Genomic DNA, 20,854 nt, shown 5'->3' with positions numbered 1-20,854 from the left:
CAGTAAGTAATTTACAGTGGCTTTTCTGATTATACCTATTCTACCTAGCTTTGGTTGCCAGTAAGGGACGTGACTAAAGTGTTAATTTAACTCCTGGCTAAGAGTTATTGTTAAAAGGATTTTTTTCAGGAGTTGTCATTTCACATCTCACTATAGCATGGTGGTCTCTGGTTGCAACATGACACGGCTTACATAACCATTTTTCTTCTTCACACACATCTCATATATCACTGCATTCCTTACCCATGAGAATCATTTTTTCTAAGCTATTATGACGCACATATGCCTATGTAGGTATATATAAAAGTATGTGAGTGTGTACCATAATGCATGCATACACATGTATGTTTGATATAGTCCTTTGGGGGGAGGGTATTGAACCAAGAATAACTAATGGAATTGTTTTATGTGAGAAACTTCAATAGCTTTGATGAGTTTCCATGCCTGTGATCTCTCTGATGATCCCCTTTGGTCTTTATTACCATAATGGGAGATAAAGCAGACTGTAGAGGACAAGTTTACATTATAAATACTTGGCATTGAACAACGCAGTGACTAAAACATAAGTGGGGGAAAATGATCTTTGTGAAATTAAATCAATGGCAGATTATGCAAGCACTTTTCAAGCATGATATACACTATTTAGGAAAGTGGAATCAAAATTCTGATAGGGCAAGTGTCTATTTTTGAATATTGTGATCAACATGCGAACAGGTTTTGATTGAAGCACTTTTATACTTGCTATTAAAAGACATTAGCACTACATATGTTTTTTTTTTCCCCAGACAACACATTCATGGCATGTCAAAGCACTCTCTGTCATTCATGTCTGTTCAAATGCTCCGTTTATTATAATGGGGCAATTTCCCACTCATTTTAAAAGCCTTGCTTGGCAGATTATCCAACGGAGTTGGAAGAGCTAAGCGTAAAATTCTATTGATCCTCAGTCTCGGGGAGGGAAATGAAAATGGAAAAATGTGTTATTTCTCTATTCACTTTATTAGACATAGTCACTTTTGGATTTTTAAATTGATATTTACGGAGGACCTCCAACAGTTTTCTACTCTCTATAGACTTTTATCCCTTTTAATTAATACAGAATCGTCTGATAGTCTTTTACTCATCAAAAGGGTTAAATCGGTCAATGTTCTCATCAGATTATAGCTAAGTAGTCAGATTGCCCTTGGCTGTGATGAATAGGAATCATAGGAGTTGAGATCTAAACCCTGAAACTGCTAATAATTAAATTGGGCCTAAAAAAATCTATTTTATAGGCAACTGTAAAAATATAGACATACCACCAATTTAAACCAATGCTATTCCATGCAATATACTCACATGCCAGACATCATTATAGAAGTACATAGTGCATACAAGTACTGTCCTTTAGAGACACAGATTGCTCCAGTTATTTATGGGATTTTAGTTTCTATTGAACATTCATCACACAAAAAAAGAAAGAAATCTTGGATTTCAGGAGAGGTAAGTGTTACAGCTTTTATCTGTTCAGACATTAGGGAGAGGGTTACAAGTAAAATTTAAGTCAGGTACTTCTCACTCAACTAGTAAGCAAGTGAAGGATGAAAAAAAGCAGCCCTAGATTTGTGGTAGAAGTAATTTACTGTAAGAAATGGCAATCCTACAACTTGGGTTACACATTGATGCTTTCATTCCACCTGACTTAATAGCAGGTCAGTATGTGCAAAAGTGGACCATTCTTTACTATAAACCCAGATGCCAACTCTAGTCTCCATATTTTCTCTGGCAACAATACTTCTGTTTCTGCTGTTATTAGCCACAATACCCACTCAACTTTTCAATATGATATCTGCTGTCATTTTCCAGTATGCCAATTCATTCTAGGTAAAGCACCTTTCTGCTGTGAGCATAAAAGAATAAATGTACACAATCTGATATCTGAAATGGTGTTATGCAAAAACAAGCAGGAATGCCTTAAACTTCTGGAACATTCCATCATTGATAGCTATCCTTGTGAGAAAAAGATTCTAGAAAATAATGGTTTCTTTCCCCCTCAAAACTTCACCATGTCTGTTTTTAGTGGAATACAATTTTTGCTTTTTGTTGATTAAAGCTGTTGATTTTTGTTGATTAAAGCTGCTTTCCCACCCCCATCACTGGAGCTTAAAAACAGGAAATGCTAGATGAATGCCTACTTTTAAACATACTGTGGAGATGTAGAAAGAAGATAGTTGAGAAATTGCACAATTTGGCATTTCAAAAAAGGTTCTCTTGTTTAAAGCTTTCAACAGAACTAGACAATTTGTTTTAAGTTTTAAGGAATTTAAGGATTTTTTTCTCTCTGTGGGATCCAGCTTCTCCAGCAAATGAAGGCAGGATAATCTTTACTAATAATCTTAGGAATGTTAATGTATCCTAGTTATTTCCATAAAAAGTTTATATTATAGATGTAATAAAACCTCTAATATTAGCCACAGAATTCGTGGAAATTCAGGTAAGCACACATCTCTTCTAAATAATTAAAAGTTTCATTTATGAAATCTAATAATTCATATTCTAATTTTACTTACGTGAAAGATGATTTTAATATGTGTAAATATACAAAGGATTGAAAAATATTTGAAAATTAAGAAACATGATCTCCCCTGAATTACATGTGTCCATAGTGCTAATGTCTTCATATATATGTCACCTTTTTATGAATAGTTAATATAGTTTGATGATGCCAAATTCCAGTCATCTGCAAATACTTCTATGTTTTGGTATAACTGAGGATCAAATAAATATTTTTAAGCACTGCACTGCAAAAAATCTGAGATGACAGAGTAGAGGAATATGCATATGTAAACCATAGGTAATGTAATGCCACCTTTATAACATAAATCAAGGTCATTGGTGCTTTATGAGTGATGCTCATAGATGGTGTCCACATAAAACCCAAATCCAATCACTTTGAAATGATTGTGATTACATATAATAGATGAATCTTTTAGGTTTCATAATTCTAACATAAAATCTGAGAGTTGCATTCCTGAGAATCCTGTTCTATTTAATGAGCTAATAATGTGAGGACTATTCTTAAATATTTCTTTTATATTCAGGTCTGACAATCTGACATCTGAAAGGTTGCCAGTCCCTGCATCAAAAAATTGTACACGTCTCTTCCTTAAACAATTATAAAACCCATGTTGACATTTATGTATAATATGGATCAAGATAGGAACTAGTGTGACATTCAAAAGCGCTGTATGAGAATTGACACCATGCAACCCTAAGCAGAGAAACAAAGTGTACTCTGATTCTAGCCTTCCTAAGAGCTACTGTTGACCACAAGCACTCTGGCTTTAAATAATAAAATCTTGCTGGGCATACATGTGTCAGCACACTTAAGAACTATGGGGACCAACTATCAGTTTCAGCTAGCTCATTTTTTGTTGTTGTTTTGCTGTTGTTCTGCTGTTGTTTACCGTGTAAGAACAATTGCTCCAAGGTGCCACAATATTTTTTTAATAAAAACACTCTTTGACATCAAAATGAAGAGTAATAGACATAGCAGTAAAACTGTTAAATATCACAAGTCTATAATTGCTATATTTAAAAAACAACAACCAGAAGATACCAAATAATTGCTATATTTAAAAAACAACAACCAGAAGATACCAAATAATTGCTATATTTAAAAAACAACAACCAGAAGATACCAAATAAAGCATTTAAGGAATACAGAATAAATAATTAGAAAACTTTGTACATGAACTTCAAGAGAAGCCAATTTTAACATCCATATGTCATATTTCTAGCTTTAATTTCAGTTAATACAATTGAAATGTTTTGGGATGTATTTGATACCTATATGTGTTTAGAAGGAAGAAGTTTGTTCAGCCAATGATTGGTGTGTAGTTCTAAATACAATACTAATTCATAATAATGCCATATTAGTCATTTGAAAGAGGTGCTTTATAGAATGCAGGAATTATTCAAACATTAATTGCCTTATTCTAGGTTCTTGTGGCACATTCAAAAGCCACTCCATAAATGTGCAGAGAGAATATGAAGTATCAGCCACTTTTCCACTGAAAGAAATACTTTGCATGTACTTTTTTGCATTTCAGAGCATTTCTCTGAAGAATTTGCAAACCTTCAGTTTATATGATACTGTCATGTAATACAGTAACTCTCTGTGACTCACAGGATTTGTATACTGTAATTCAAAAGAATTATGTACAAATCATTTAGAAATGAATAGAAGGACAGCAGAAAACTACTTTATAGCTCAATACTGTAAGACTGGAGGAATGTTCATACTCCACCTATTATTCAGAGAACCAAAGATCCTATACCTCTATATATGGAAAAGAATTCTATTGCTGAAAGATTCATTTGGGGAAGCATATATCATATGTTTTTATATACATTTAAAAAATAGACTTACTTTGTATATAAAAAGAAGAGAAATCCAAAAAAATGTGTAACAGTTATATATGAGATACACCAGGCAAATATATAATTTATTATTTAGACGATGGAATCTACTGTCTTATCAAGTATCTATCAAGATGTCTACTGTAGGAAAACAATACAGCACTTGATTCTATGAAAATTTCCCAGCTATATGTTAATATATACATAGTAAAATTAATTCATTTATACAATTCATATGTATGCTTCCAGTGCATTACAAAATCCTTGTTATTTTTTTAAAGCCCTCATGGCAAAGAACCTGATTACTTGATGGGCTGCCTGTTGCCCATGATATCTGGCTGGCTGATTCAATCCTACAGGTTTGACACATTCCAAGTTCCTTGGCTGGACCAAGTTATCTATTGAAACACTAGAAGCCCATCTTCACTGTAGCAGAGAGCCTCCGGAGCCCCAGGAGGGCAAAAACCAACACCACCCATCGTGGTGCAGGAGGCTGACTAGGCCACACCCACCATGGCCATGCCCACCCAGCAACTGGGCAGAGAACCCTTTGCTAAAATTTTTGAAGCCCACCCCTTCTATCCTTACAAGCCAACCTTGCTTCCTTCGTTCCATACACTGATTCATACAGTCCTTTTTGTTTTCCCCCTTTTGCCACATCAACTCCATTTTAACATTTCTCAATCAATTTTTCCAAGGTTTGACTTCCAATTTCTGATTGATACTCCAAAAGGTGTATTAGATATTCAAATATAATGTCCCTCTGAATGGGTAAATAATGAATAACAGTTCTTAAGTGGCTTGATAGCATGAGATCTGGATGTTTCCCACAGCACTGCTGGCTCCCAGAAGACACTAAGGACAATATTCCACTGCCATCCCTCCCTCCCTCCAATTATTGCACAATAATGATTCTTAGAAGCATATCATTTTTGCAATGATGATGATGATCCAAATAGTGCTGAAGTACAACTCTTTAGTCTCCTTCGCAATTCACCAAATCATCAGGGATCCTGATAAAAATAACAGTTTAATACATGATTTTTAAAAGCAGAAAATCCTTATTCTTGTTCTATTCCCAGAAATTTTCTCACCAGAAGGGATTGTGGTCTGTGTTACTTTTGTCAGAAAGTGGAAAAATGATAGTCTTCTCAAGCTTCAACACCCACAATCCTCAGAAATGGCCAGAAATTTTATGAAACTATTAGGAGGGGCCCCAGTTAAGGGAAGGTTGCTCTGAAATTGACATCCTCTACATTTCCAAATCTAATATCTAAGGAAAACAGTGTGAGTTAACACCAGTGGTGGGATTCAAATTTTTTTACTACCGGTTCTGTGGGCATGGCTTAGTGGGCATGGTGTGGCGTGGCTTGGTGGGCATGGCAGAGTAAAATCCCAATTCCCTCCCCACTCCTGGGGAAGGTTACTGCAAAATCCCATTCCTCACCCACCCCACTAACCTGCTTTCCAGCTCCATTCTCCTGTGCAGGGCAACAAAAGAAGACCCAGCCGATCAGCTGGGACTCAGGAGGCAGCGAATAGATGGAGGCAGGGCTAGTCAGGGTGGTATTTGCCAATTCTCCAAACTACTCAAAATTTCCGCGACCGGTTCTCCAGAACTGGTCAGGACCTGTTGAATACCTGCTCTGGCTAACACTAAGGGACCTATAGTTCATTAGCATTTTAATTTTTTCTTCCAATTGTTGTTACACGTTTTAAAGTACATTGAATGGAATATACAAATATAATGAAATTCAATAACAGTCTGCAAGATTTTAAAGTGGAAAGGAAGGACTGAAGGGGGAAAAATCTTTCAAAAGCATCAGTTGACATTAAGTTTCATTTTTAACGGGGAGAGATGTGCATAATTTTATAAGAATTATTGCTGCAACAGAGGTCTGCTTTAGTAGTGTACTAGTTTATCTGTAGTAGTCTGTCTGTAACATTAGTGTGAAGAACTGATACAACACTTTTCTTTCATTCCAGTTTGCCCTGGTAAGTTTCCAAAAACATATGCTATCATCAAACATAAGACAGTCTGGACTGCTGGAAGTTACAGGAAAGACCAAATCTGGTTAGCCCATTCTGAAATTATGCAATCAATGATTAGTTCCCTCAAATATGATTTGTGTCATTGTCAAAAAAAGTCATTTAGGATCTTTATTTATTGTGCTAGACTGGAATGGATGGACTGTAGATGAAAGCTATGTAATGGAATGTATGATGCTGCCTAAGAAACAATCTGACAAGAGAAAGGAGCCTCAAAAATCTTAACTATCTAAGGAAGAAACTTAGGAAAGATCCACCCTAATTGATCAGATGATTAAAATGGCAGTGCGAAGTTTGTAACCAGATTTAAAACATTGAAATCAGCCCCCTCAAAACAAACCAGACAGGAAATACAACCAGACAACTAAATCTACTTTATTGTAAGGCTGCATTAACAGAATTTTGCAAGTCTGAAGGTACGAAGTTTCTACCTGAAACCATCTGATAAATTTGGGTGAATCCTTCCTACATTTCTTTCTCTGATCTTTAAATCTTTGGGCTCCTCTTTCCCTTGATTTATTTCCTAGCAGCATCTTTTCCCCCAAAGTCATCCACACATTGCACAATTAAAACAAGTGAACAGAGCATGCTATTTGAAAAGAACAAATCAGTAAAAAAAATAAATTGTATTTGGTTTTGGGGGGAAATTGTGTGCTTATGAGATAAATGTGTGCAACAGATGTGCTACATAGTAAAGATTGCATTAAATATGATACTGGATACAAAATTAGTTTCCTAGGAATCTTTCTTTTAATATATTTTTAGGAAAATGAACCACTTATTTTGGTGTCTTATGTAACATGTTTGGTGTGGAGTAAAATTAATAAAACATTTGAGGTAAAATGAATAAAAATCAGCTGGATGATGTAATGCAAGAGAGAATACAGTTCCTAAAGATGTGATAAATGAATCACTTGTGGTTTTAAACATTGTGTAAAAGTACACATAAAGTGAAGAAAGGACATTCTTACTAGCACTTTCACATCAACATTTTACTGATGCATTTACCTTATTAATGGAATTCTACAAGGTGGTCTTGGCTTGTAACATCTTTTCCTGTATTTTCCTTAGGTTTTTTTTTTTAATAAGGGGTTGAGAAGGAAAGTTGGAATGGCTCCCCAATTCCTTTTGATTAAGATAGTTCTCGATTTAAAACCAAAATTGACCCTGGCAATTCTGGTTGTAAGTCATGAAGGTCATAAAGCAGGTCATCCCACGACTGACCCGATACTATGACCTGTTTTGTAATGGCTGTTAAGCAAATCCTTGTAGGGTTTTTTTTTGGTGTGGTGGGGGAGGAGGTTTGGGAGCAAAAAAAAATGGAAGCAAACATTTGTTTTCATCAAAAACATTGTTAAGTAGTAATCACATGATCACAAATGCTGCAAACAGTTAATACAGGCCAGGTGCCAAGCACCTAATAATGACCAGATGACTCTGGGGGGAGCAGCTGTCAGAATTTTGGATAGATTCCAATGAGTCCTAAATTACATTCTGGGGATCCATCGTAACTTCCAATAGTTGCTAAGTCACCAGTTGTAAGTTGAGAAATACCTGTAATTAAATCCTAAACCTCACAGCCTTGATACAGTACTGAAACGAATGATTACCTAAATAATTTCCAAAGTATTTATTTTTAGAATAGCTAAATAAAAGCCTTCCTTCTCAGTGGGGGAAATATGAAGTTTTAAAATTTGATAAATAAATAAAACTATCTTAATATCCATGGACACACTTTTGTAGCCTGGATCACTTCTTTCTTAGAAAAGGTATTCATGCACTACTGACAGTTTTAGTCCTCTAAACCAGATAGGAAAGGTTGTTCATAAACAACAAGAAAACCTAGAATTTCCATCTCAGTATGTGGATTGGGAACACATGGAAATTACTAGTCAAGAAAGAGAGGGATATAAATTGGAATGAGAAAAGATATGGGAAAAAGAGGGGAGGAGAGGCAGTAAGAAACAGGTGCAGGAAATAAAGAAACATGGAAATAGTAAAATGATGAAAAGAAATTGTTTTTTTAGAGATAATGGCTGATGAATTAAAAGGGGTGACAAGGGGTAACAAGAATATATTTGCAATTAAAAAATACTTAAAAATAGGGTAATATAGATTATTAAAGGAGGGATAGATACTGATAACTCTTATTAGATGAATATACATTTTTTATTTTTAAAAAGAAAAGTTAAGGTCTATTGAAGAAATTGTAATAATTGAAATGAATGTTAAAACTGATGTCAATATCAGTAACAGGAATTAAATAGTCAACTTTTCTCTTTTACTTTTTTGAAATAAGAAATAAAATTAAGAGGGGAAAATATATTGTGGAATCCAAATGAAAAGATGTAATGATTATTATTGTAACTACTTAAAAATAAAGATTTATTGGGAATTAAGATGAGGGAATAAAGATATATTTGAACCACTGGGGTGTCACACTCAAAGCAGTAAAAGGGGGGAAACCTATGCTTGTTTCTTTTTCTATGGGGTTAAAACTTGTATTAATCTAGAATTTATAGAAAGAATGTGCGATGAAAAGAAAATATGACAGATTAAAGAATTAATACAGATTAATTAATACAGATTAAAAGGAAGGAGACATTGGTAACATTTTTTATTAGGTAAACATACTGTATATTGTTATTTTTATTCTTACAATAAATATTAAAGGATTATATTTGAAATAATTGAAATGAAATGAAAGGATGTTTGGATTGAGATTAATGTAAGAGATTAAGATTAATTTGCTTGTTTTTCTCTTTTCTGAAAGTTTGGAATGGAAAAGGTAATAATAGAATTAAGTATGCATATATGAATGTATAACTATTGTCATATTTGTATGTAAAAGTGATGATCCGGAAATATGTTGTCCACTAAAAAGAGCTTTTTGTTTTTATGTGAAAAATTGAATAAAACTTGTTTTTTTTAAAAAAGAAACTACTACTGTTAAAGTAGACTAAGGAACTGTCTGTAGAGTGCCATAGAGAACTTCGTTTTGCCCTTTCTTTCCTAAAGATAGGCTAAATCATAGATTGTAGAAGTAACCAACATGGATTTAACAGGATGAAGCTGAGAAGCGACAAGATCAAACATGATGATAGATGGAAAAGCTTTTGCAATAAAGGGGTTTGCAAACTCTCCAAAACAGTCATGAGCAACTTAACCTGATCCATCACATGGTGGAAGCCCATGAGCATTCTTGCCATTCTGCCTGTTCAAGACCATAACAGGCAGTTCCCGTACTACGAATTTTGTGGATCCCTGTGATTTACAGATTGTCAAAAGCAGTAAATTCATTTCTTATACAAACTTCTTATGAATTGAAACTGTGAAGTTAATTTTATTGGGGTAGGGGGGTTAGAAATGTTACACAAATGAATTGACGTATTCTTGGTTAATTCTAAATGATGCAAAGCAATTGCTGAAAAACTCTTTGCCCCAATGCAGGCTATCTATAAGATTTATGGCTATTTAAATTATTTGATCTTTTGTATTAAAACTTAATTTTACTTCTACCATCTAATCATTATATTAAATGTTTTATGTGAGGAATGTTATCTAGGTGAAAGGATTAGAATAAACTTTGTATTCACGTCCACATGTGCAACTTCATAAGCTTTTTATTCAAAATAGTCACAAGAACCACATTCTATGTTAAGCTCCTAATTACATTCCTGACATACCTTTTGGCAGCCTGGACTTGTTCACTGACCTTGTTATAATGTATGATACCACTGTAGTTAACCTCCCTTGTTTCTAAATAGGAGGTAATGTTTATAAATGCATACAATTACAATTACTTATTTGTACCACCCTAGCATTATATACATATACTTCTCCACTTGCTAAAAAACAACAATCCCACAACATAGTTATAATATTTACTATATAAAGAACTCTATACAACACAGAACACACATAGGAATTATAGGAGTATATTCTACATTTCAAATAGAGAATGTTCTATGAATTTTATAAATCATCAGTAAACCATGGTTGTTATATGTTTCTGTCAGATGGTGGAGCTAAGATTTGAGTTACTAGTGAATTCATGTTGGCACACTTGAAATGTATTTCTGCAAATAACTGTATGTATTTTACAGGAACAGAAGCACAAACAATGCATGTGTTAAAAGAAATCCTAATTATGGTACTTGATGAGAAAATATATTTCTTCTCTAATTCCTCAATTAATGTTGTGGTTTAGCTGACAACTTGACAAGTTTTAAAATGTACAATGACAAGCCCATTTTTAGCCAGCACTGACAAAACATTTGATAATAAAAACCACCAAATGCCCAAAATCAAAAAACGTACTTCTGTAGTCCCCATTTACCTTTATTATTATTATATTAAATAAATTAATGCAATATATACAAATATATTTTCATTCATTAAAATCATAAATATGTTATTACAGTACCACAGAGCCTCAATTCACACCACATGTATTTACAGTTATACAGAATTATTAAAAAGTTAAGATTTCTTTCTGTCCAGCAGCTAATGACTAATACATATTTAAAGTGCTAAGTTCTGGCAATGGCAGCCAACAACAGGTTGGCCAGCTGAAATAGTTGACACAGTTTTTATTAAAATGGAATAATTATTTAAGAGTCGTTGCCAGATATCTGCCCAACAAAGGCATTTCTGAACTGCTTGCCTGGTCAATTGTCAATTTCAGCTCAAGGGAATCTTTCCCTTTTTATCAGTTATTTTCTTGCAACATAATCTAACGTTTAAAGGAAAGTTGTACCATGCCTTTTATGCAAGATCAGACTGCCAAAAACCTCATTCGTACAGCTTTATCACCACTTAATGTACCCAGATCACCCAATATAAAAAGATGCAACCAAAAGCGCAGTAGAAATGGTAACATTTCATCATATGCGTCAGTTAATATATTTCAAACAGTTCTCATTGTTTTAACAGTGAAGTTGTAACAGGAGTTTAAAATAGTGTTTTAAAATCAGAAGTTTCACAGAAACCATAAATGGTTGTACAACGGAGAGTCAGTTATTATTGCTTCCAGAGTGGATTTTTTTTCCTCCCATAGCATCATTGTTAACGCATGTCAAGCCTTTTGATCAACCAGGGCTAAGCGTTTAGTCCTTACAAATTTGGAGGCATATTTTCTTTTTCTGTCAATCTGCGCTTTGCTTTTGTACACTTGTATATCACCACAGACAAAACAATAATCAGAATGAGGATTCCGACAGCAGCACCTACTATTATGAGGATTTTGTCCAAATCAAGAGCTGGAAAGAAGAGAAATGCAACATCAGTTGAATTAGATGCATGCTTTGTATTTATCTGAACTTTGCCCTGACTGAAGCTATTCTACATTAATGAGGCATTAAATGGTGTAATAAATCCAAAGCATTTCCTTTCAACTAGGAGGAAACATTCCAGAGGCACAGACATTCTGAGAAAGCTGGTGTAGAAAAGTGAGTGGATCTGAAGAATAACCTTAGCTTAACAAACTAGTGTAGGTGTTTAGACAAGAAGGACTATTATACCCTGAGATATTTTATTTGTTCTGAATAGTTCAGTTCTCACACATCTGTGATCTTTCTGAATATGGGAATCTAAGAATTTCCTCAATTCTTAGAGAAAAAAAAAATAGTTGGTGCAATCCATATGATGCAACAAAATGAACAAAACATTATTTCATGACCATCCCTTGTGCAATCTGAGTAAAGTGAGGTCACAACTCTTTGTATACTTAATGGGAAATGTTTATGAAATCACATAATACATACCATCCAAGTCTTCCCTGTGAATACTAGTACATTTTATACTGCTTTTTTGACTTTTCTGGTTACTTAAGGTGCTTGGAATATTAGCCTGAACATAGAAACAATAGCTCTTCCCTTTATCAACGTCAACTGCAAATTGATTGGTTTTTGTCTTTGCTGATTTCTGAAAAGGAACAAAAGGATTATTTAAAGAGTTATCTGTAGAAATTCCAGTTCTCCACACTGGCAGCCCAGCAAATTATAATCGATTACAGGTAGACCTGGACTTACAACAGTTCATTTAGTGACCATTCAAATTTACAACAGCACTGAATAAAAGTGACATGACTGTTTTTTTACATCTATAACGTTGCAACATCCCCATGTCATGTGATCAAAATTGGGATCCTTGGCAATTGGTTCATATTTATGACCATTGCAGTGTCCTTGGGATCATGGGATCGCCTTTTGTAATCTTCTGACAAGCAAAGTCGATGGGAAAACCAGATTCACTTAACAACTGTGTTACTAACTTAACAACTACAGTGATTCATTTAACAATTGTGGCAAGAAAGGTTGTTAAATGAGACAAAATTCACTTAACCAATGTCTCAGCAACAGAAACGTTGGGCTCAATTGTGGTCATACATCGAGGAACTACCTGACTACCTATACTGTAGAAACAGCAGTATGGGTATGATTATCGCTATTAATATAAGAATTAACATAAAGGCTTTCAAATATATTACAGTTAGCCCTCTACTCACAACCATTTGTTTGGGGACTGTTCAAATTTATGACACTGAAAAAAATGACTTATGAACTGTTGCAGTATCCCCATGGTCTCATGATCAAAATTCGGGCGCTCGGCAACTGGAAGGTATTTATTTTGTAATCTTTCCAGCTGGCTTCCAACAAGCAAAGTTAATGGAGGAAGCCAGACTCGCTTAATGATGCATGATTCACTTAACAACTGTGGCAAAAAAGTGGTAAAATGGGGCAAAAATTACTTAACTATGTCAACTGAAGCGAATCTGCTTGAAGCCATCTTTAGCCATCTCATAGTTGCCATGAACTTTGGAGGGAGGGGGAAAGGGAAAACAGATAGGCTGACTAGCAGTCAAAACAAAAGCTTTCTCATGGGAACCAAGGTCATCCCAACAGTAGCTGTTGAAGGAGAAGAGGAGTGACCAAGAAACCTGTCAAAATCATAATTGGTCCATGTGACCTGGGACACTTGGGGAGGGGAACAACTGCACTTTTAATTATGCTGCAAACCCAGAAAACCTCTCAGACTTGGCTTTCATGGGCTGTGCCAATATGAGGCGTCTAATAAATATGTTCACTGAGGAATCTGCATGCCTCAGAGTTCTGCTTTCGATGGGCACATTAGTTGGAGTGCTGAAAAAAAGTCTTGCTTAGCAACCAAAAATTTGAGCTCAGTTGTGGTCATAACTCAAGGACTAGTTATAATTATGCTTTTTTATTTATTCCACTCAACTTTATTGTTGAGAACCATACCCCACTTTAAAATAAAAAAATGTCAAACAGCATAGAACTATGTTTTACATTCAAATGAGTTTTAAAAAGGAAGTGTTAATGCTGACCAGCAAAAGTTAAACATTCTTAGAAATTAAGTTCTCACCTTGCCTGTACTCTGATCCTTCCAGTAGTATAACATGTATTCCAAATCGTTTTTGAATATGTCCCTGATAGTTTGCAATGTACCATTAACTCTATACGGTGTTAGTGGATCGGCTACTTCCACTTTTAGAATGTTATCTTTTTGTTCAAAATATGTTACGGTTGGTGTTCCAAGCTCAGCTGGAAAAGAAGCATGACTTAGTTTGATTTTTTTATAATATAAAAAGAATGAATAACAAATGTTATTATTTTCAAAAGGTTACTGTAAATCTTGGGCAAAGAGATTGTATAGAATGGGGAGCAACAAAAAAGGGGAACATTACCCTTTTTAAAAAAACCAGTTGTCATAAATTGGGAGAAAATGAATAAAAATTCTAACTGAAAACATTTATTTATTTCTGAGCACAGATTTTTGGGGGGGTCAATTTACAATGGTTATTATAGAACTATAGAATATGACTGATGGTGGGGAGTCCTAACTTGCCTACTTTATCTGCATAAGATATGTTTGCAGGCCTTTGAGTCAGTATTGATTCCTGGTGACTATCTAAACAAGTTCCTTCAGTTTTCTTGGCAAGGTTTTTCAGAAGCAGTTTATAGTTAAGGCACCAGGCTAGAAACTAGGAGATTGTGAGTTATAGTCCTGCCCCCCATCCCTTAGGCACAATGCAGGTTATGGGTGACCTTGGGCCAGTCACTCTCTTTCAGCCCTAGGAAGGAGGCAGTGGCGTCTTCCATCAATACGTCAAAATGAAACAAATGATTAAATCTAATGCTGACTTGTTCCAACTGAATAAATTACCTTTCCTCCCCTTTAGCTTTTCATTAAATGTTGGAAGAGCCATATGTTATATAGGTAGCTCTTGACTTATGACAACTTAAACCAATGTGGTAGTTAAGTGAGACATCATGTGACCAGACATGATTATACAGTTGTTAAGGAATCTGACTTCCTCAGTCGACACTGCTTGTTAGGAACTGGCTGGGAAATCACAGGATACTGCAGCCAGCCATATATACAAGCTGGTTGTCAAGCACCTGAATTGTGATGATGTACCTGCAGGTGTATGATGTGACAGTTAAAACAGCTTCTATCCCAGGGCAGTAACTCTATTGAAATCTATTGTATAGTGCAATCTTAATGCAATACTAGGGGTTTTCAATTCAATAGAATGTGAAGGATGTGTGTTTATTTTCACAGTCATAATGTACACCGAAGATGGTATTTAAATTTGTTGTACAAGGTGCAATGACTATAAAGTAATTAAACTAAAACTGTTATAACTTTGAACCATTGTTAAATGAATGGCCCTAAGCCAAGGACTACCTCTATGTAAAATATTCAGTCTTTCAAATTTAAATTACAAAACTGAACTATTAACAGGAAGTAATGCCTTCCTATAAATCTTAAAACGCGTTCCTTATAAGTCTTTCTACCTAATATTCTTTTCAGTGCATAAATATACTGCATTAAAGGTAGTGGAATATATATTATATTTATCATACTTACTTTGTGTGTAAGGTACAAACTTTGAAGAAACTTCATATGGAGGTGTTTCAACATTATCTTCATCATATGGTATTTCGGAATATATGCGTGCCATATAAGTATCATTTAAATTCTGTAGTATCACATTAGTAACATCGCATTCAGTTTTACTGGTATGAATGCATACTTTTTCTCGGTTTAGGAGATATCTATAAAGATTGAGATCAAAAATGTAAATCAAGAATTTTATGCATATGTTTGAGGAGTAAGATTATTATTACAAATACATGCCTTGCAGTAATCAGCAAAAAAATGGATCATCCTGGCCACATACATAACTTTCACTTTGATCCATAGTCAAAAAGCAAAATGTAACATATGTTCAAGGTCAACAGTAATGTTGCCCGTTTAGTGAGATAAACAGTGTAACTAGGAAAACATGAAATGGCCTTTATGCCCTTGAATATTTTGTACTGCTGCAATGAATAAGACACAACTGCTTTCACAGCAGACTTAGAAGTACTAAGAAATGCAATACAGGACACGTAAAATTATGGGTAATTAAAAAAGTGAATGAGAGAAACAAAAATTATAAAACATATAATATGAAATTAACTAGCCTACAAATAACTTGATATAAATACTAAGTGCATTAAAGGAATATAGTAACAATCTCTACTTTAGATAGATTCAATATTTAATCAAAGCCCTTCCCTCTGAAACCCCAGATCATAGTGGCTGTTTATTTCAGTCTGGGTCCTGTGTGTGTGCATGTGAAAAAGTTTGAAGCACCCAACTGATTCAACACTTGAGGTGCTATGATTCAATTTTACCCCTGAAATTGGAACAATTTTAGGGGACATACCATAAGAGGGGTGAAATTAAAAATGATCCAGGGAGACCTTTAAGAAAATTTAGATGAGAAAGTATTCTTCTTTCAACAATATATACTTGTTACATGTTTTGTGTAAGCAGGTATGCTTCAAATTATAGCCTTATATGAAATCAACAGTATTCATTTTACAGTTATCAATTCATGTCCAATATCAAACTATATCATGGAGATGTTTTTTCATGTATGTTTTCTTGTGATTTCTCAAACTGCTCCAGTACAACAGATGAAATACAAAGATACCTAAGGAAAGGTATGGTGTGTTTCCAAACTTACCCGTCCATTTCAACTGTATAAACATAACCAACTGGCTTTGGATCCCAGTGGAGCAGAGTCTTAAAATTGATTGATGACCAAGTTATGTTTACAGCTCTCTGTACTGCAGAGCTACCTGTTTTGAAAATGTATAGAGAGGAATATGACTTAGGGGTTTCCCCACATATTACAATATTCTGTGTGGACTGTTAAATCGTTTAAGGCTCTAACAACATTATAAATACAATAATGTATTTTTTCTTTAAAAGTCTGATGGAAATTGGAATATAAGTCAAACCTTCCCAACCTGATATTTTTCTAGTATGTTGGTCTATAACTTGCATGATTTCTCAGCAAACAAATTCATAGTGGCTAGGTATTTATTTTTAATTTTATTTATCCCATTTTTATTGTTTTTATAAATAATATATTAAATTCATTAGGTGACTAGGTAAGACAGTCAGTGCAAGTGAGTGAGAGGCTTGCTCCCTGTTTACTATACAGCAGCTTTCCCTGCCAGGGTTAGGAGGGCATAGTTGTCTCTGTGGCAGTTCCTTGATTAGAGTATGCTTGATTGTTTGTCTAGTATTTTGTTTGATGTTAATCTTTGCTTATCTCAGTGCAGATTGCCAAAGAGGATATATTCTGGTCTTGTTTCTTCCTTAGTTTTTTTCATTGTTTCTTTGAATATTGTGTAAAAGTAAAAGGTAAGAAAGAAACAAATAGACCAGGACACATCCTTTCTGGCAGCCTACACTAGATAAGCACTGATTAACACTAGGGCAAACAATGAAGCACAAAAGAACACGGTAATCAAGGAACTACCAAGGAGACACACACACGACATATCCAACAGTTGCAGAGAAAACTACTGTATAGAAACAGAGAGCAAACTCCAGTCACTAGCACCAGTTATCATTACTAATCAGATAATGAAACAGCCAAACTCAGAGGGCACTAAGTACTCTGCAGTTCAACCCTGAGCAACATATATTATCTTCTGTTGGAAAATATTAATTCTTTGATGCCATTTTGTAGTTGTCTGCTGTATTTCATATATGTGCTATTTGTGGGCCTTTCCAAGATTAATCCCTGTAAAAAAGGATATTGAAGTCAAAGGATGGTTGGCTGTTATATTTATGGCTTGAGAAAAAGGGAAACCTTTTTATTTCTAAGAATGCATAATATATCTCCTTATGCTCCAATGATTACCACCTTTATACTCATTGCATTTATATGTTCCTCGCAGCTACAAGTTAGCCAACTACATTATTGTACTATTGAACTGTTTGAAAGGTACCCTAAAGTTCCATTCCTTCTTTAAAAAACATGACTACATGTGACAAAACAATCTTTGGCAGGCTTTATAGCTCTTCAAAGCTATATTTTATTTGCTTCTTGGTATTATTAAATTCTTCTTTAAAGATGTATCATTATAACTGAGATCTTACTGTATAATGTACTCGGAAGAAAATTATGATTTAAATACAGGTTTTCAAAAATATTCTGTAGTTTGTGAATTTACTGATAGCATGTGCAATATGTTTGTGCAATGGTCATAAACATTTCTTATGAATCTTTACATGCATATTAAAGCATTCCAGGTGGTTAACATGAATATGTATGTTGGTATCTTATTTCTGTCCCACACAGTTCTTCAACCATACTGTAATAAGTGACTCTTCTGTTGTTAAGCATGCAGTGCAAATGTGGCTAACACCTCTAGTTATATCCACATTAGTTTTAAATTCCAGTTAGTACCAAAATCCTATTCCACATTTGCATATTATATTTAATTGTATCAGATGAGAATAAAGAAGCAGCCCATTCACTCACAGAAACCAATCCAGGGAAACAGTTATACTGTATATTAATATACATCTCTGCTATATTGAAGATTTACAGCTTAGTAAGGCTGTGTCCACTTAAACATTGATTGGGAAGAAGTATTTCCAACCTTGAAAGACTGCGATGTCTGCAAATTTATTAAAGTAGTCCAGCTTTTTCACAGGTTTTCCTAAGATGCTGCTTTAAGCTACCTATTAACATCAGTGCAACTGTTAAAGTAGCTACAAATTTTTATCAGGTACAGAAACCTAAAAAAGATCAGGTTGTTTTAATGAAAGGCTGGTACATATTATGTTTATGTGAGGTTCAAAGCACTGCCAATCATTTTTATACTACAGATAACCCTTCTGCTTAGGTAATCAGCTCATAACATTTTTTTTCTGGAATAGACCCATACCCTGTTGATATTAAATTAAGAAACTGCATTGTTTCAATGTGCCATTGTGATACTAACACAGTATTTAAAAGCATACCAATATTGCACAATACTTATACAGGTACTTAATTGCTTTGAAAACGTTCTAGGTTTTTTTTTTCCTATTGTTAATAACAGATGATAAATTTGTCATTAAAGTTATCCTCATCTTGAAGCACAAGACGGGTGGCAAATAAATTTGATAAATAAAATACTTAATTGATATTCAGACTATATGGACTTAAATCGTGTCATTTTTTTTCTATCTGCGCTTGAACAATATACTCAGATTTGATTAGAGAATAATATATATCCTTAACGTTTTAGCATATTCTGAACAGAATATACTTCTTGAACCTTTCTGCTATTTTCCATACTTCTTGAACCCTTCCTCCACCCCCTCAAAAATGTCCAGAATCAGACATTTTTCTCTCCATCACTCAGACACTTGAACTCAGTTTCACTGCTTTTAACTTAGGCAGCTCAAATCCCTAGAGCCAGTTGTTCTTAAACTTGAGACCCGACATCCTGCCACAGTCCATATGCAAGGATGACTTCTGGCCCACTTCAAACAACTATATAATTATTGTTGTTATTGTTATTAATTGCACAGCCAGATGTTCAAACTGAATTTGGCATTTTTTGTCTACCCATTGAGTCCTTACCAAGGACCTGGGATAGGCAAATCTGGATGTTTGATGGTGTTACAGATATCTCTGCAGGATGGAAGCTGTTCCAAGTAAAGCTGCCTTCTGCAATTGACTGATGGCAAATTTGTCAATGCCAATGGTGTTCAAGTGGTACTCCAGTTGTTTTGGGACTGTACCCAAGGCGCCTATTACTATTGGTACTACCCTTGCTTGCCTTTGCCATAATCGTTCTACTTCTATTTGTAGGTCTTGGTATTTTGTTATCTTCTCCAGTTTTTTCTTTTCTATTCTGCTGTCTCCAGGCAATGCCACATCTATTATTATTATTATTATTATTATTAATATTAGTAGTAGTAGTAGTAGTAGTAGTAGTAGTAGTAGTAGTAGTACCACCATTAGTGTTTTAGCAAAACCGTGGGAAACAGTTAATAGAAGCAAAATAGAAACTGCCGATTCAGAAGCATTGGTCAGTGCGAGGAAAATCCAGCCTAACCGCTCCAGACGGAAAGCAGACCACGTCCAAAGGCGCGAAAAGGGGGGACCTCGGGGAGTTCTTCATGAACAGAATAGTGGCGGGGGGAGAGGAGGGCCGGAAGAAGGGAGCGCGCCCGCATCGATGGCTTAACCGCGCACCGTTCGCTCACTCACCTGAGTCGGAGGGAAGCAGGGCGAGCACCGCGCACAGCAGCAAGGCTGGAGCACCTGGCGCCCCCGCCGCGGGAAAACACCGTCGGGCCATCAGGACTCGTCGAAGGGAGGTTCAAGAAACGGAGAGCAGGGTTGCGTGAGCGCGCGTGTATGTGCGTGTGTGCCCGCGCCTCTCTGTGTGTGTGTGCGCACGAGACCAGCGGCTTTAAACTAAAAAGTTGGCTGGCTCTTCCTTCTTTTATAGTAGTCCTTTCTTCCCACCCACCCCTCTCTTTACCCCTCCCCCCTCCGGAAACTCCGGACAGACGGCGGGTGGCTTAGAGGTTCACTGAATCACTCAGGCGCTGGCTGTGATTCAGCTCTCACACCCGCCAGCCGCCGCCGTGAGGGAAACCTCTCCTTCTCTGTGCGTCCTCTCTTTCTCCAGGATGTGGGCCAGGTGAGCAGCGGCGGAAAAAAGGGAGGGGCGGCCTCGCCTTTGGCCCAGGTATCTTAGGTTGGAAACCAGCCGGAGGGAAAAAGAGGCCGGTGAAGAGAGCCTTAGGCTCTAAGAGGGGAAGAAGGTTGCTTTCCCTCTCGCTCCGCCCAGCGATGCGCGGGAAAGAAAGGACACCAACGGGCCAGCCACGGATCTCCGTCTGTAGCGGCGGTGGCGGAGAGCTGGGCGAGAGGAAAGTGGATAATTATGCTTTTTCGTAACGAAGTTTAGAGAAACCACCCTTCCTGAAATCAAGGGGCTCTACACGAACCATTAAGCCCCCTTGATCTCGGTAGATCGCCGTCTGAGGACGTCTGGATCCAACCGCAGAATTGGAAGTACAC

General features: G+C 35.7%; 1 protein-coding gene across 1 annotated transcript; it reads right to left on the bottom strand.

Annotated features, from left to right (window-relative positions):
• Positions 1-10,828: 10,828 nt before the first annotated feature.
• F3 (coagulation factor III, tissue factor) lies at positions 10,829-20,615 on the bottom strand. The gene is made up of 6 exons (XM_026700347.2): positions 20,033-20,615; positions 16,493-16,607; positions 15,346-15,533; positions 13,837-14,015; positions 12,216-12,375; positions 10,829-11,711 (listed from the first exon to the last, which is right to left on the bottom strand). Exons 1-6 carry the CDS (start codon positions 20,121-20,123, stop codon positions 11,566-11,568), a joined length of 879 nt encoding a protein of 292 aa, XP_026556132.2. The 5' UTR covers positions 20,124-20,615; the 3' UTR covers positions 10,829-11,565.
• Positions 20,616-20,854: the final 239 nt, after the last annotated feature.

This window comes from Pseudonaja textilis, chromosome 3, assembly GCF_049901715.1.
Source record: "Pseudonaja textilis isolate UNSWEBS1 chromosome 3, rPseTex1.2, whole genome shotgun sequence".
Lineage (NCBI taxonomy): Eukaryota > Metazoa > Chordata > Lepidosauria > Squamata > Elapidae > Pseudonaja > Pseudonaja textilis.
The sequence above is the reverse complement of the archived record's forward strand: the minus strand, read 5'-3'. Positions and strand labels throughout refer to the sequence as shown.